Source organism: Physeter macrocephalus, chromosome 6 (assembly GCF_002837175.3).
Source record: "Physeter macrocephalus isolate SW-GA chromosome 6, ASM283717v5, whole genome shotgun sequence".
Classification (NCBI taxonomy): domain Eukaryota; kingdom Metazoa; phylum Chordata; class Mammalia; order Artiodactyla; family Physeteridae; genus Physeter; species Physeter macrocephalus.
The window spans coordinates 16103463-16119023 of NC_041219.1; the positions used below are offsets into that span (position 1 = coordinate 16103463).

General features: G+C 37.2%; 1 protein-coding gene across 10 annotated transcripts in view; it reads left to right on the forward strand.

Moving 5' to 3' along the window:
- ACSS3 (acyl-CoA synthetase short chain family member 3) overlaps positions 1-15561 on the forward strand; it is a 151205-nt gene that overhangs the window by 20985 nt on the left and 114659 nt on the right. For 9 of the 10 annotated variants that reach the window (XR_003680075.2, XM_007115331.4, XM_055085226.1 and 6 more), the window contains one exon: positions 13189-13333. The exons of the other annotated variant lie outside the window; for it this stretch is intronic. Coding sequence is in view for 8 of the 9 variants with exons in the window: in XM_007115331.4 (XP_007115393.1) it covers positions 13189-13333 (145 nt within the window). In the remaining variant the exon portion in view is untranslated. The remainder of the gene's footprint in view (positions 1-13188; positions 13334-15561) is intronic. 10 annotated transcript variants of the gene reach the window in all.

Below are 15561 nucleotides of genomic sequence, written 5' to 3' on the forward strand. Positions count from 1 at the left end.
GTGTTGTTCAATATAGTAGCCAGTAAGCCATCTGTGGTTATTTAAATTTAAGTTTAATGTAATTAGAATTAAATAAAATTAATTTACATTAGCTAATGATGCTATTGAGTATTTGAAAGGTGGCTAGTGCAACTGAAGAGCTAAATTTTAAATTTTATTTACTTTTAATTAGTTTGAATTTAAATTTAGCCAGCCACTTGTGGCTAGTGGCTACCCTGTTGAGCAGTGGAGATATGAAACACTTCCATCATCACAGAAATTTCTATTGGACAGGGCTTCTTTGGAGCAAGGATTGGCAGAGTTTTTCTTTAAGGTGCAAAATGGTAAATATGTTCGGCTATGCAGACCAGATAGGTTCCATCGCAACCGCTCAATTCTGCTGTTGTCAAGCAAAAGCAGCCACAGAGAATATATAAACAACTGAGTGTGGCTGTGTTTCAATAAAACTTTATTTACACAAACAGGTGGTGGTCCAGATTTGGCATGAGGCTAGGGTTGCTGACCCTTCTAGAGTCCTGGTTTCTTTGATAGATACTCTTTTCATTCTCTTCCTGTTTTTACTCTAAAAATTTTCTTTGCATTCTTCTGTATTTCTCAGATCTCTGCCTCCTTTCCATCTTTATCATCGCCTTTGATTATTGCAAAAAATCTCTATCGGTCCTCTCTCCTCTTGTCCTGCTCCAGCTCATTGTACCCATTGCCACAAAAGTGTTCTTTCATAATTCATCTAAGTCAGTTGCACGTTTGTAAATGTATGTAGTGCTAGTAGTCACCTCATAGCATTATTGAAAGGAGTCAATGAAATGTGTATAAAATTGTGCTCATGGTGGGTGTAGAGTTCTCTCACATTAACTCATCCTCACAGAATAATGGTTGTGACTCAGAGCCTGACAGCCTGACATCCAGTCCCAGCTTGTCACGCTCCAGTGTGGACCTCAGATAGGCCACTTAACTTCTCTATACCTCAGCTTCCTCATCTGTAAAATGAGGGTGATATTAGTATACACACAGAGTTGTTCGGCGAATTAAATGAATTAATTTGTATTAAATGCTCATAGTTTTGTCTTGGTACAGAGTAAGTGCTATGTAGTTGGTTTTTATTTTCTTTTCCTAGTTTCATAGATGAGGGAAGAAAGGCCTAGACATGTTAATTTGCCTACAGTCATACAGCTAGTAAACAGCATGTCTGAGATTTGAACTCTGGCCTTTTGACTTTAAAGCCCAAGCTGTTAACTATTGATGCATTCCTTACAACATCTAGCCCTCTCCTTACCACATATCTGTAGTTGGAATTAATCTCTTTTTTATTGTGCTTTCATCATACTTAGTTTGTACTTCTGTCAGGAAATTTGCCACATTTTGCTTCTTATTATAGTTATTGCAAATTTGTCTGCCTTTCAGAGTGGAGAAGATGTACCCAGTTATATTTTTTCCCCTTCCTTCACAATCTCAGTTCTAATCAACAACAAATTATTTACTGTTAAATTTGTTGAACAGAAAAATGTTTTAAAAGGATTATTGGGGCTTCCCTGGTGGCGCAGTGGTTGAGAATCCGCCTGCTGATGCAAGGGACACGGGTTCGTGCCCCGGTCCGGGAAGATCCCACATGCCGCGGAGCGGCTGGGCCCGTAAGCCATGGCCGCTGAGCCTGCGCGTCCGGAGCCTGTGCTCCGCAACGGGAGAGGTCACAACAGTGAGAGGCCCGCGTACCACAAAAAAAAAAAAAAAAAAAAAAAAAAAGGATTATTGACAGTTAATACTGGGGGTTATAATCTGCCATAGTCTTCTTATAAAATAGTGAATTATCAATTATAAAGATTATATGTTCATCACTATTTTAGTATATAGACTTAGTGTTTTAGTATACAAATAACCAAATGTATTCATCATCTTTGAATTGTTCTCAGTATGTTGGCTTCAGGTTTATTTAACTTTTGAAAAAGAGCTTGGAGTTTGTTTTTGTTTTTTTCTGAAACTGTGATGAAATGAAGACCCACATAGGAGGTCATCAAGGAAGGAAATTATAATCTGATCTGAAGGAAGTAAACTCATATCAGAAGGTAAATTATAAGTTAGACTTTCCAGTTATTTAATAATGAAAATTTGCCGAGTACCGAGCAGCTGAGAGTACAGAGAGGGTTACAACATTGTCACCACTAAATATGGTTGTGCTGGAGGAAGCTTTAAACAGTTATTTTATGCAAATTAAAATATGGCGGTTTGTGAAAGAGTTTCATAGGCCACACTGTTGAAAGTATATTAAATCAATTGTATTCTTGGCAAAGGAGGCAGTGGTGGAATTGAGAGGAACATTTTAGACTTTACCAATTTAACTTTACATTGCTGGGTAATCAAATCCACAGGGTAAATGCTATCAATTTTCCCCTCTGACACAAGGATTTTTTTTTTTGAGTGTCAGTGTTTTATTTCCTTTTGTAATGTTTGAAAACTGACTTAATAAATACATGCTTAAAAAAGAAAATTTAGCCCTCAACAGAGGGGAAGTTGATGGTTATAGGAATTGATGGGAACAAAAGAATCATGTGAAAATTTGCCAGTAGCTTTTTCTGGCATCCAGAGATCAAGACCATGGCTCTTGTCAGGCTCCCTACCTCTTAAAAATCTTTCAGACATCCACCCACATTCACTGACTTAGCCCAACGTGTGGGCCAAGTACACACTCCAGTCTAACTCATTTGCTAAAGAAAGCCAAAGTCAAATGCAGGTAGGCTAGAATCAAATATTAGGAAAGACAGGGAAGACTTAGGGTAAGCTAAAGTGAAGAACAGAAGAAATACAACTCAAGGCAGATTTTTTCCAAAGAGCTGAGTCCAAGGTTTTATGCTAGATGTAAGCTAGCAGGGGTTGATGATTAAAAGGCAAAGGAAAATAGAAAATTATGTTCAGGACATCTAGAACGAATTTCAGAACCTTTCTTTTTTTCTGAGCCCCTTCTGAAGACCCTCAGCCCCACCTCTGTGAACTCAGACACTGATGATAATGGCTCGTCTCTGGCTCCTTTTCAAGGAATCTAACATTACTGTAGTGACTATAGAATTACACTAGCTGAGATTCCTCCTGTTTCGTTTGTCCTGGAATGCACCCCTTTGCCTTTTAAATTATGAAATATGACAATTTTAAAGCTTGCTTGAATTTGTGAAAATTTATGGATCTTTAGACTTTTGTATCAGGATAGATTAAGTTATGCTGCAGGAATAAACAACACTCAAATCTCCCCGTTTTAAAATAGCCCAGGAGTATCTCACTTATACTACAGGTTTATCTTGGGTTACCCAAGAGATTTGCTCCATGTCATCCATCCTCACTCAAGGATATAAGCTAATAGTGCAGTTGCCATTTGGAGTATCCTTGTGGCGGGGAGAAGGAGAAGTTGTCAGCATGCATTTGCTCTTGAAGACTCCTTGCATTACTTCTGTTGCCATTTCATGGGCCAGAGCAAGCCACATGGCCACACCTCATTTCAAGTGGATATGAAAGTGCAGTCTTCCAAGTGCCTGGAATGAGGATAACCAAAATGATATGGACAGCAGGAATGAGGACAGATCTCTCTATGTGATTTGAAGATTCTTTCTAGCTATTTATTATTGACTGTTCAGCTGCTTGAGGTTAATACTGGTGAGAAAAATAAAAAGAATGAAGTTGTTATGGTCCAAATTTTAGTTCTTAAAACTGAGTTTAGATGTTATCATAAGCGTAAGAAATGCTTCTTTTTACCAGAAGAATATTCAAGAAGATGTTTTTATTAAATTAGAATGCTTTTCATTAATGGTAGTTATACTGATTATAGAGTTGATGATTCAGTCACATCAGGAGGCAAGCCATCTAGACTGTTAAAGCTTTTAATGTTATTTAAGTATATTTAAATCATGTATTCAATATATAAATACACGCTCATAAAAATTAAATAACCGAGGAAGTACGTATCATATAAAAATATAGACCATCCCTTCTCCATACTGTCCCCCAACTTTCTCTTACCCAGAGTTTAGTACTGTTACTATTTTCTCGTCCATATTTCTAGACTCCTTCTTGTGCTTTTATGCAACACAGAGATGAACACGTAAGCAACTTGCTTTGGTTAAGTTAAAAGTACATTTTGGAGATAAGTATATATATCCACTCCTAAATTGCTGAACTAATTTATTTGCTTACCAGCTTTACGTGAGAATGCCAGTTTCTCTTTTCTTTCGCCAACAGTGTGTATTATATTTTTATACCAATCCAGTTTAGAAAAATGGCATCTCATTATTGTTTTAATGTTCATTTTCCTGACGTTTGTAAGACTGAGCACCGTTTTTATGCTTATTGGCCATTATCATTTTTTTTCTCTGTGGATAGTGTGCTGAAATTCTTTGCCTATTGGATTTAAAATTTGTTTCTTATTGACTTGTAGGAACACTTTAAATATTATTGAAGTTGCAAATATACCTTTCCCCTTGTTATTTATATTGAGAATATGCCCTCCCCACACTTCAGCTTTATTTTGTCTTCTAATTCATATACACACACATACATGCACACACATACACATAATGCACATACATGCACACACACACAAACACACATGCTCATCTGAGTGTCAACATTCAGCAGGTAGCTGAGTACATTTCAAAACCCAAGTAAGGATCCTTGTTCACTTGTCAATGAATACAGGTTTTGATTGCTAGAGTCATTCTTCCTATAATTGTTTGAGGGAGAAGAGGGGATTTCCAGGTGGCAATCATACGTAGAGTTTCTAGGCCTCTTAGAAGTTGTACAGAGCCTTGTTCCTATTTTACAGGTCCTGAATCTTTGGGACGATCATCCATGCAGAAATTATACTTATTTTAGAAAGCCTCTAGACAGGTTAATACTGTATGATGTTTGTGTGTTTGATTATGTCTTAATTTTCCATCTAAACACCAATGCCCATTCTTTATTCCTACCTCCCTCTGATCTGGGAGTTATTTCAGAGTTTTATTGAGAGAGGTTTTTTGGTAAGCCTTTGTATTTCCTTCTTAGGGTTTATAGGTTCCTCATGAATGTAGAGTATTCTGTGGTATGGCTCTATAAATTTTTGTACACCTTCCTTTTCTTTCTTTTAACTTAGCAGTATATAAAATGTCACGGAAATCTTTCAGTATCATACCCTTGGATCTGTCATGTTTCTCATGATTTCTGGATTGAGCAGTCACTTTGCTCCTATATGTTTTATATGTTAAAATTTTTTTCCACTGTTCTGATCTGGGGGTAGCACCATTTCTAGTGGCTCCATATTGCTTTCAATTTTATTTCAGGTTTATATTTTTTTCTGTTCTTCAAGTAGGTTATGGGGTACATTCCGGTTGCTTCCAATTTTCTGCAGAAGGAATTCAGGGCAGGGGTTGGGTAGGATAAAGAGTATGAAGTTTTTTCCTTTTTGCAACAGAATTAAATCTGACTGAGTTTAAAAAGAGAGCTAGTCAAAGACTCTATTGGTAGAACATTCCAGTAGTTATATCTAGTAGCTATATAGCCCTGACAAAGGTGCTGATATATGTGTGTGTGTGTGTGTGTGTGTGTGTGTGTGTGTGTGTGTATTTATATATAAAATACTAATACGTATGGGAAGAATGGAGCATCACAAATGAATGAGGACAGGAAGGATTAGTCAAAAAATGATGCTTGGCAAATTGACTACTGATAAATAAATATAATTGTACTGCCACATCATAATATATCTGTATCTATATATAATATATATACACACATATCATAGTACATGTTATAATATATAACAGATTTTACATACAGATTATATACATATATGAATAAATTAATGGTACATTTAAGGCATCAACATAAATTAAATCAGAAGAGTCGTATGAATTATCTTAGAGGGAAAAATTATGAAGGAAATTTATGAGTTTATTTGACTACATACAAATTTAAAATATCTTTATATCAGGAAACACCATGAATTAAAATTAGTGAATAAACTGAGAATATAATTTGTAACGTCAGACTTAATTCAATGTCCTATATAAAGAACTTTTAAAAATTGGTAAGACATTGTGTTTAATACTAGTAATCACATAAACCAAAATTAAAATTTCTAAAATTGCTTCTAAAATTGAAGAAGATTGAGAAGAATCTGTGTTTAGAGGAGTGTGATAAAATGAACTTTCAGGTAATGCAGACGGTAATAGAAATTGATTCAATATCTCCAGAAAGCAGTTTGGTTGTTTGATGTGTGAAAGTGTGTGTGTGTGTTTGATTGTAGGAATCTTGCTGGCATATGTAATAAAAAGCAATGTGACCAATATTTTTCTACAAGAAACATCATCTTGGGATCATTTAAAATGATGAAAATATTGTGAAAAGCAATTTGCAACAATGCAGGATAACTTTGTGCTTAAATAGTGCTGCAGAGGCTATTATTGAACAGCAGTTGAATGGAATATTATGCCTTCATTAAACGCATTCTGAGAATTTTTCAGATCATTGGCAAAAACTCATAATGTACTCTTAAACATAGAGGCAGAATATTTACATACAGAAAAAATAAAATACTCCAAAGTATATTTTCTCAGTTTTCTGCAGTGAGCATTAGTTATTTTAATAATCTGGGGAGACAAACCATTTAAAACCTCATAAATTTAGAAGGGATGCTGAAGAGACAGCACATAGAAGGCATTCAGTTGACCTTTACTGAAATGATTTGATTTAAAATGAAATAAGAATCTTCTCATAGTAGAAAAATCAAATCTTTGAGCCAGGAGGCCCTTTGCAGGTCACTTGGTCCAGGCATCCACAGTAAACCAGTCCTTAAATTTAGCCAGTTTATAGCGGTATATTCATTACCTATAACCATTTCTGGAGCCATGCCAATGTGTTACTTTCTGCAACAGTTCTTGCTTAACACTGCTTGCAGGCCTTTCCCTCTGCTTGAATTTCCTTCCTGTCTGTCCCAAAGGGTATCCTTAAAATTCTTTAAGTTTCTTTAAGGCCATCCTTCAAAAAGAAAATGCTAGGGTACAAGTAATTTAAATATTAAACCACCCAAAATTTGCAAATAATTGGAAAGAAAATCTGAAGTTCTTTGAGTATTGCCTGTAGAGCTACTGCTGTTTGATGTTCATGGGGTTGGTTCCATAATACGCTGCCTTTAGCAAGTTGCTGTCAGATGAGTTTCCTCATACATAAAATGGGGTTAACAATAGTACCTACCTCATAGGGTAGGTTTTTTTTAAGTTGAAGTGCAGTTGATGTACAATATTGTGTTATTTTTCAGCTGTACAACATAGTGATCTGACAATAAAATACATTATGAAATGATCATCATGATAAGTCTAGTAACTGTGTGGCTCCATACAAAATTACTGCAGTGTTATTGACTATATTACTTCCTTATGTAGTATACTACATCCCTGTGACTTATTTATTTTATAACTGGAAGTTTGTACCTCTTAATTCCCCTTCACATATTTTGCCCAAACCCCTATCCACCTCCCCTCTGGCAACTACCGATTTGTTCCCTGTATCTGTATGTCTGTTTCTCTTTTGTTTTCTTTGTTAATTTGTTTTGTTTTTTATATTCCATATATAAGTGAGAATATATGGTATTTGTCTTTCTTTCATGTATTTCACTTAGCATAATACCCTCTACGTCCAATGGCACAATTTCATTCTTTTTTATGGTTGAGTAATATTCCAGTGTGTGTGTGTGTGTGTGTGTGTGTGTGTGTATGGCACAATTTCATTCTTTTTTATGGTTGAGTAATATTCCAGTGTGTGTGTGTGTGTGTGTGTGTGTGTGTGTATGTATGTATGTATCTTCTTGATCAACTCAACACATCTATTGATGGACATTTAGGTCGCTTCTGCATCTTGGCTATTGTAAATAATGCTGCAGTGAACATAAGGGTGCATATATCATTTTGAATTAATGTTTTTATTTTCTTCAGGTAAACACCCAGAAATGGAATTGCTGGATTTTATGGTAGTTCTGTTTTTAAGTTTTTGAGGAACCTCCATACTGTTTTCCATAGTGGCTACACCAATTTACATTCCCACCAACAGTGCACAAGGGTCCCTAGGGTTGGTTTTTGATTAGATGACTTCATACTCATGAAATATTGGTCTACAATAAGGGATCAATAAATATTACTTAGAAACTTTCAGGACAAGTTGGGCAAAATGCACTTTTTCCTATTCATCCTGTTAAATATAGCTAAAAACATAGGACATTATATATAAAATACACATAAGAATACTGAAAGGAAGAGAGAAGAAACCAAATCATCTAGGAACTTTGGGACATGAGAAATGACATGGCACTGAGTTCCTTGGGTTTTCTTTCTTGTCTTATATATCCTATACTGAGTGCTGGAGAAGGTGGCAACCTAGAAACACCAATGGGTGCAGAAAAAAAGTTCCAACAAAAACTTCTTTGGACCTTCCCCCGCAAAGATAAAAGGGGTGGGGACGGACAGCCTGCCAAGACAGGACATTTTAGGCCAGTAACTTCCCTAATACAGTCAAACACTATGGAAAGCTCTGTGGCTCCCATCCCATCTTCACCAGTGAAAAGGTGATGGAGAACCTAGACTTCTTCTCTTACCAGGCTATGACAGGGTGTCCTAAACATCGCCACCTCCCCTGGTGGTGTCAGAGAAAGTTATATCAGGAATTGGAACTTTCCTTATGGCTAAGATAAAGAGGTAAGAAGGATCTTGCCCCTGGCATTGTCAGTGGAGTCCATGTGGGGAGTCAAAATGAGGTGCCATTCCCCCCATCAGCCAGGATGATATAATGGAAGCCTAGTGGGATCCTGAACTTTTACCCTAGCTCAGCAGTAATGAGGTACCCCTTTTTCTCATGAGTGTCAGTGGAGGCCTAATGGGGAGCTGGAACTTACACCTGAACCTGGTGGTAATGAGTTGTCTCCCTCTCCCACTGACACAGTATCAGAGGAGGCCTGATAAAACAGAAGATTTAAATAGGATCTTTAAATAAGCTCCAGAATCTCCTAATAAAATACCTATAATGTCCAGGATACAAACAAAAATCACTTGTCATACCAAGAACCAGGAAAATATCAACTTGAATGAGAAAAGCAATCAGTAGATGCTAACGCTGAGGTGACAGCGACTGGAATTATCGGACAAGGATTTTTAAAGCAGCCATCATAAAAAAATGCTTAAACGAGCAACTACGAACAGATTTGAAACATTTTTTTAAAAGCCTCAGTTAAGAAATAGAAAGCCTCAGCGAAGAAATAAAAGATGTAAAGAAAAAACAAATGGAAATTTTAGAACTGAAAAATATAATAATGAAAATAAAAACTCACTGAATTGGTTCGACAGCAGAATGAAAATCACAAAGGAAAGTATCAGTGAACTCGAGGATAGAAAAATATATATATTTATAAATGAATGAATTAATAGGATATTGTGGACTAGGACACCAGTCAGGATGTCCAAAGACTTGGGTTGCTGGTATGGCTTTCTCCAATTCTTAGCCAAATGTCCTGTGCATTATTCTTTTTAAGGCTCCATTCCCTCAACTTTAAAATAAAATGGTAAAAACTACCCTGACTACTGTACATGGATCCTAAACCCAAAGTGTCTTGAATGTTTACTAATATTTTCATTCTTCATTTATCAAGTATTTATTGGGTGCCTAATATATAGATCCTCAGACTATAAGGAAAATATAGTCTCTGCTGTCAGTTAGATTATAGTAAAATGAGAGAAACATTTAAGTAAGTGGACTAATTGTTAATGTAATATGATAAGTAGTATTGTAGAGATATGTGCACAGGGCTTTGGAACTACTTGGGAGAGGGCGGTGGTAAAGGAGAAGGACAGCCACAGAAAGGACAGCCACAGAAATTCTTTGAATAATGTGAACTCTAAGAATTGCACATTTTGTAATTCAATATAGCTGGAGCATGGGAAGTTGGTTGCGGGGAAATGAAGCTGAGTAGATGAAGGGTCTTTTATATCATCTAAAGTTATATACTTTTTATCCTGAGCTTTATGGAAAGGTATTAAATGAGTTTGAGTGCCATTTGATGTGATAATATTTAATTTGAGGAAAGACATTCTGGTAGCAAAGGAAGATGACTTGAGAGGATGGGGTAAGACCTAGGACAAGGAGATTAATTAAGAGGAAGGAATTGTAACCCAGGTTATCAATGAGAGAACTGAACAATTGCAAAGACAGATGTGACAGTACATACAATCGATAGAATGTGGAGAATGAGGGATCAAATCTAACTTTTGAGTTTCTACACCTTGCAGTGGGTGCAAGGTGGTTCCTTGAAATATGGAAAACAGGAGGAGGAACAAGTTTGCAGTTGAGATGGGCTGTGAGTTGGAGGTGGGGTGAAAATGATTATCGTTTTGGACATATTATTATTTCCAAGGAGAGATGTCCAGTAGGCTGTCGGCTATAAGGGAATGGAGTTGAGAAAGGGGATCAGAGCTGGAGCTAAAGATGGAAGTTGAAACCATAAAAGTATAGAGATCACCCAGGGAATGTTCGTAGAGTGAGCAAAGGGATGGATATAGAATGTTAGAAATTACTGTCAATTAAAGATTTGGCAAAGGAAGAAGATTTCATGAAAGATATTGTTGGTTCACAAACTGGCTCCCATTCATGGAGGGCAAGGAGAGCCCAAAGAAAGGGGCAGGCCCCTCCAGAATGGTAGGTGGGTGGCAGATTTAATAAGCAAGGAAACTTGCGTCTGAGGCGTGTCGCGGGTGGCCAGAAGATGAGTAGATCTCCGCACCCACCCACAAGAATCTTGAAAATAATGTCCTTATCTGGGTTCAGACACATATTCAGTCCAGATGGACTCAACAACACATTGCTTTCTCAAGGCTATGTCCTTGAAACAGCTACTAGTATGGGAATAGTAGGTGGCACACATGTTCCAAGGATGGGGGGATCCTCTGATTGCCTGGGTCCAGCTGACAGGTCAACCTGCGGTCACATCCTCTCTGTGAACTCCTTCAACAGATATCTAGAAGGAACAAGTAAGAAGTAGGAGAACAATAAGGCAAATGACAAAGTGAGTCCTCCATGAATCTTTGGAATTGAGAGGGCTCCTCGTTTTGTGAAATGTTATGGGCATAATTCAATATTGAGCACAAAGAGTGGTAGAGTAGAAGTGGTAGATAGAGGATAATGACATCATCAAAAAGTGTTCCAATAAGTCAGTCTTTCATGTGTCTGAAATGTATTCTTTTCAGAAATAAAAGCAAAAACACAAAAATATGAATAAGTATTTTGTGGGAAAATTCTGTAAAGTATCTCCTTATTTCTGCCAAAATATTGAGTAAATATTTTTTACTTTTTCTTGGTGCATTAGTTAATTATGGCCACAGTTATGCTGCATATCACCATAAAAATCTCTGAGCCATAAGGTATTTATTCATCAGTTAATTTGTAGGTTGTCATGGGATCAACACAACTGGAAATGTTATTCTAAGACAGGGGTCCTCAACCCCCGGGCTGCGGACCAGTACCGGTCTGCGGCCTGTTAGGAACCGGGCTGCACAGCAGGAGGTGAGCGGTGGGTGAGTGAGTGAAGCTTCATGTGCCGCTCCCCATCCCTCGCATTACTGCCTGAACCATCCCCCCTGCACCCCTGCTCCCCCGGGTCCATGGAAAAATTGTCTTCCATGAAACCGGTCCCTGGTGCTGAAAAGGTTGGGGGCCGCTGTTCTAAGACACCTGTCTGGCTGGGTTGGGCTCCTTGCTTCTTTTGGGCTCTGCTGCCATCTGCAAATACTCATTCTTGGCACCAGGCTGAGGAGGAGGCAGCAGTAATACCTGGAGGCTCTTCTCCTGGAGAGGGTGTAGGTGCAGGAGAGCAAGCCCAGTCGTGTCAAGTGCTTTCAAGCAAGTGCATGCTTCATGACTGCTTATTAGCCAGAGCTGACATCACATGGATGACCCCAAAGTCAAGGGAAGTATTCTCTACTGATGAAGATGGAGGCAAGAGGAAGAGGCAAAACATTTTTAATAGAAGTAGGGGTGAGGAGAAGAGACAATGTTTTTGAGCAAACATCAAATCTATTGCACTTGGCAATTCAGAATCATTGTATTAATTACTCATTGTGCTGTACTGTAAGGTCATCATATTCACCGTTACTGATGTATACAGGGTCATTTGATGCTGATTAAATTATTCCTCCTCCTACTGCCTTCTGTATCTGTTATTTCTTATTGCTGCCACTGTATCTGTAGGCATTCTTAATTCCCTGCTTCATTTCACACAGGGCTCTTTGAGTGAAGACCTGACAGCGATACTCAGCTATTTAATGGGACTTTTTCTTGTTGCTTCAATATTTTCCTCCCGTTATTTTACATTTTTATAATATTTGCTAGCCTGACATTGGAACAAATGGACCATTACTATAGTTGCATATTTTATCTAATACTCTTCTTCTAAAAAAGTGGCAAATTCCATGCTCAGGAAAATTAGCTATATTTTCTTAAAAATTATCTCCATCTATCTACATTATGTCTTTCTTCTCAAAGGAACGAACTCAGCAATTGAGATAGAGTGGTGAATTGAAAAGTTTTTAAAAAGCTATTAACATTTTATGTGCATTTTGATTTTTATTCAGATTATGAAGCATTTCAAACATGCAGAACTTACCTATTCTTTGTGAAATTGGGGGTATTGCATTTAATTGAAACAAACAAATATGTGTGTGTGTATATATATGCACACACATACATATATATACATCTTTCAGAGAAGAATTGATTTTTCCAGTAAGCCTGTCTTTTTACAGCAGGTACCCAGACTTCAGTCATGCATCTACTATTTGCCCTCTCAGCTTAATGCATCTGTGCTGCACTTATATACAATTCATTTCATCCACGTAAAGTAGATTATTTTGGTGCTGTATACTCTAGTTTCATCCTAAGCAATAAAATCCACAAAATTGTCACCTTGAAGTGCGAGGTATATTTTCTTCTTGTGCACATGAAAATAAATATATATTTATTAAAAGTGTCACTTCTGTACCATCTTAAATAGTTTACAGCCATCATTACCTGACATAACATGCATGGGGAAACACTGTTTTAAGGGCAGCTCTGCCAAACTAGGACTATAGAAACCTAGTTAAGTAACAATATATATTTTGAAAAGTCATTCACTTTTGCTTTCCAATTATTTTTCAGGTTTGTGGAAGGGATGCTTAACATTTGTTACAATGCCATCGATCGTCACATTGAAAATGGTAAAGGAGATAAGATTGCTATCATTTATGACAGTCCTGTTACAAATACTAAAGCCACTATTACCTATAAAGAAGTCCTGGAGCAGGTAATATTATAAACTTTCTGTATATGTTATTTGGAAATCATACAGAAATTATTTAAATAGCATACATTCTCATTGCATAACTTTAATTCTCTTAGTTCATTGACATGTTACTGTACTTTTGGTGCACACTGGAAATAGAGGTGTGTTAATGCATTTAAAGTATTTTTATTCCTAAATTATATTTTACAGTACTGGAAGATACTTATTTTAAAGGAAGAGGTTAACAAATCTCTAAGTACATGCTTGTATTCTCTCTCGCCTTCTTTTTCCATCCACATTGCCATCACCTTTGCCCAGCTGTTCTCTTCAGCTCTTGTACTATTGAAGTAGTCTGCTAACCTCCTAACCTCCCTACTACCAGGCTCTGCTCCTGTCAGATTGTCACCTAAAGTGACACTAGGATTTTCTTCCTAAGAAACAACATATTTCTCTACCCCAGTAAAAAATCTTTTCTTTAAAAATTATCGTTATTCAGAGAGCAAAATCGGGATTTCTGTGATGTACAAGACACTTTGGAGTCTGATCACAGCATCCCTCCAAGCTTCATTTCCCAACATTCTTGGCCATGAACGCAACCCTTTTTCAACCCATATTTCCTGCCACTCCCTCAGGCTTCCTGGCCCTTTAAAGCTCTTTACATATGCTCATTACTTTCCCTTATTTGCTCTTTCTTTAGTTTTTTCCCATTTGGGTAGTTCTCAGATGGATCAGGATATTGACAGATAAGTTATGAGATTTTTTTTCTTTTAATATTGGGGTAGAAATGAGATTGCATAAGTAATTATAAAAGTATTTGGTTATTATGAATTGTGGGAGAGTTATTCTAGCTCTGGGGGAGGGCGTTTATTTATTTGTGATTTGAAGGGAGGTAGAGTGGAGGGCAGGGTTTCTCAGCCTTGACACTATGGACATTTTAGGCCAGATAATTCTTTATTGTGGGGAGCTGTTAGGTACACTGTAAGAATTTTAGCAGCATTCCTGGTCTCCCAGTTAGATGCACCCCTTCCCCAGTTGTGATAACCAAAAATGTCTACAAACATTGCTGAAATGTCCCTGGAGTGGCAAAATCACCACTAGTTGAGAACTTCTGGTTGAGCAGAGTCTGTCATGCTAGGTTTTGGAGGTCTTTGCTTTTTTAGGGAGGCTTTTCGAATCACATTCTCTTTCTTTGCCCTTTTTTTTTTTTTTTAAAAAGCCTCATTTAGAATTTTCATGTAATTTTTAGAGTATTCAGTCAACTCCCCCTGGCTCTCTGAAATAACATCCTTTTGCATCAGCAATATTTGTGTTTAGTTTTCTAAGAGATTTCAAGAAAGGCAACTGAGACCAAACAATTACTGCCCCAATCCTGAGTTGCTACAAACAATAAAGAGAGAAAAGGTGGTTTTGCACAGGCTGGGTATCAGCCTGGCTGCAGCAACAAATTCTACCTTCAGCTGATTTGAACATAAGAGGAATTTATGAAAAGTGGAGACTTAAGAACTAGGTTCAGAAGAACGGCACACCCCAAGGGAGAAGGGGCAGCAGTGAAAAGTTAAGAATCCACAAATTGTCTAGTAAGTAGACTTGCCGACCTGACTTCTAGATTGACAGAGTAGGTACATCTAGTTGGCCAACTTTAGGTTACGTGCCCAAAGCCCCAGGCAGTTGGGAGGAACTGTCTTCTTGTCTTTTTATTTCTTAGTAGGAATGGGGCCCTACCTTTCTCTAGAACTCATACTAGGGGAATTCCAATCTAATAAGAAGGGAGTTTAAATACTGGGCAACTGAATACAGAACAGAGGAAATAATGCTGCGAATACTGTTGGATATATTTCATTGGTCTGTAAGTGGGAACTGTGTATTTTCAGAATGAAGTGTACAGAGACAGAGCTCACGCTGGGGCTGAGGCGTTCAGGCACTCTGTTACCAAATGACCTTGTTTTTCATCTGAGGCTGTGTTTTATTATGAGATAACAGAAATTTCCTGATAACCTGTTATATTCTGTTTTATTTTATGTTTGCATTTTCAGCTTTTAGATCAGGTTTAGTCTATGTTTAAAAACTTAATCCTATGATTTGGGCATATTGCCATAGTCTCATTTTATTAATACTTAAGACTTAGGTTAATATTAAGATACTGGTTAATCTTAATTGCTATACTGATTAGGAAACTTATTTATACATTATAAATATATTATCTGTATCAGTATATTGAATTTGACACATGACCAAGCATCAGAGTCAAA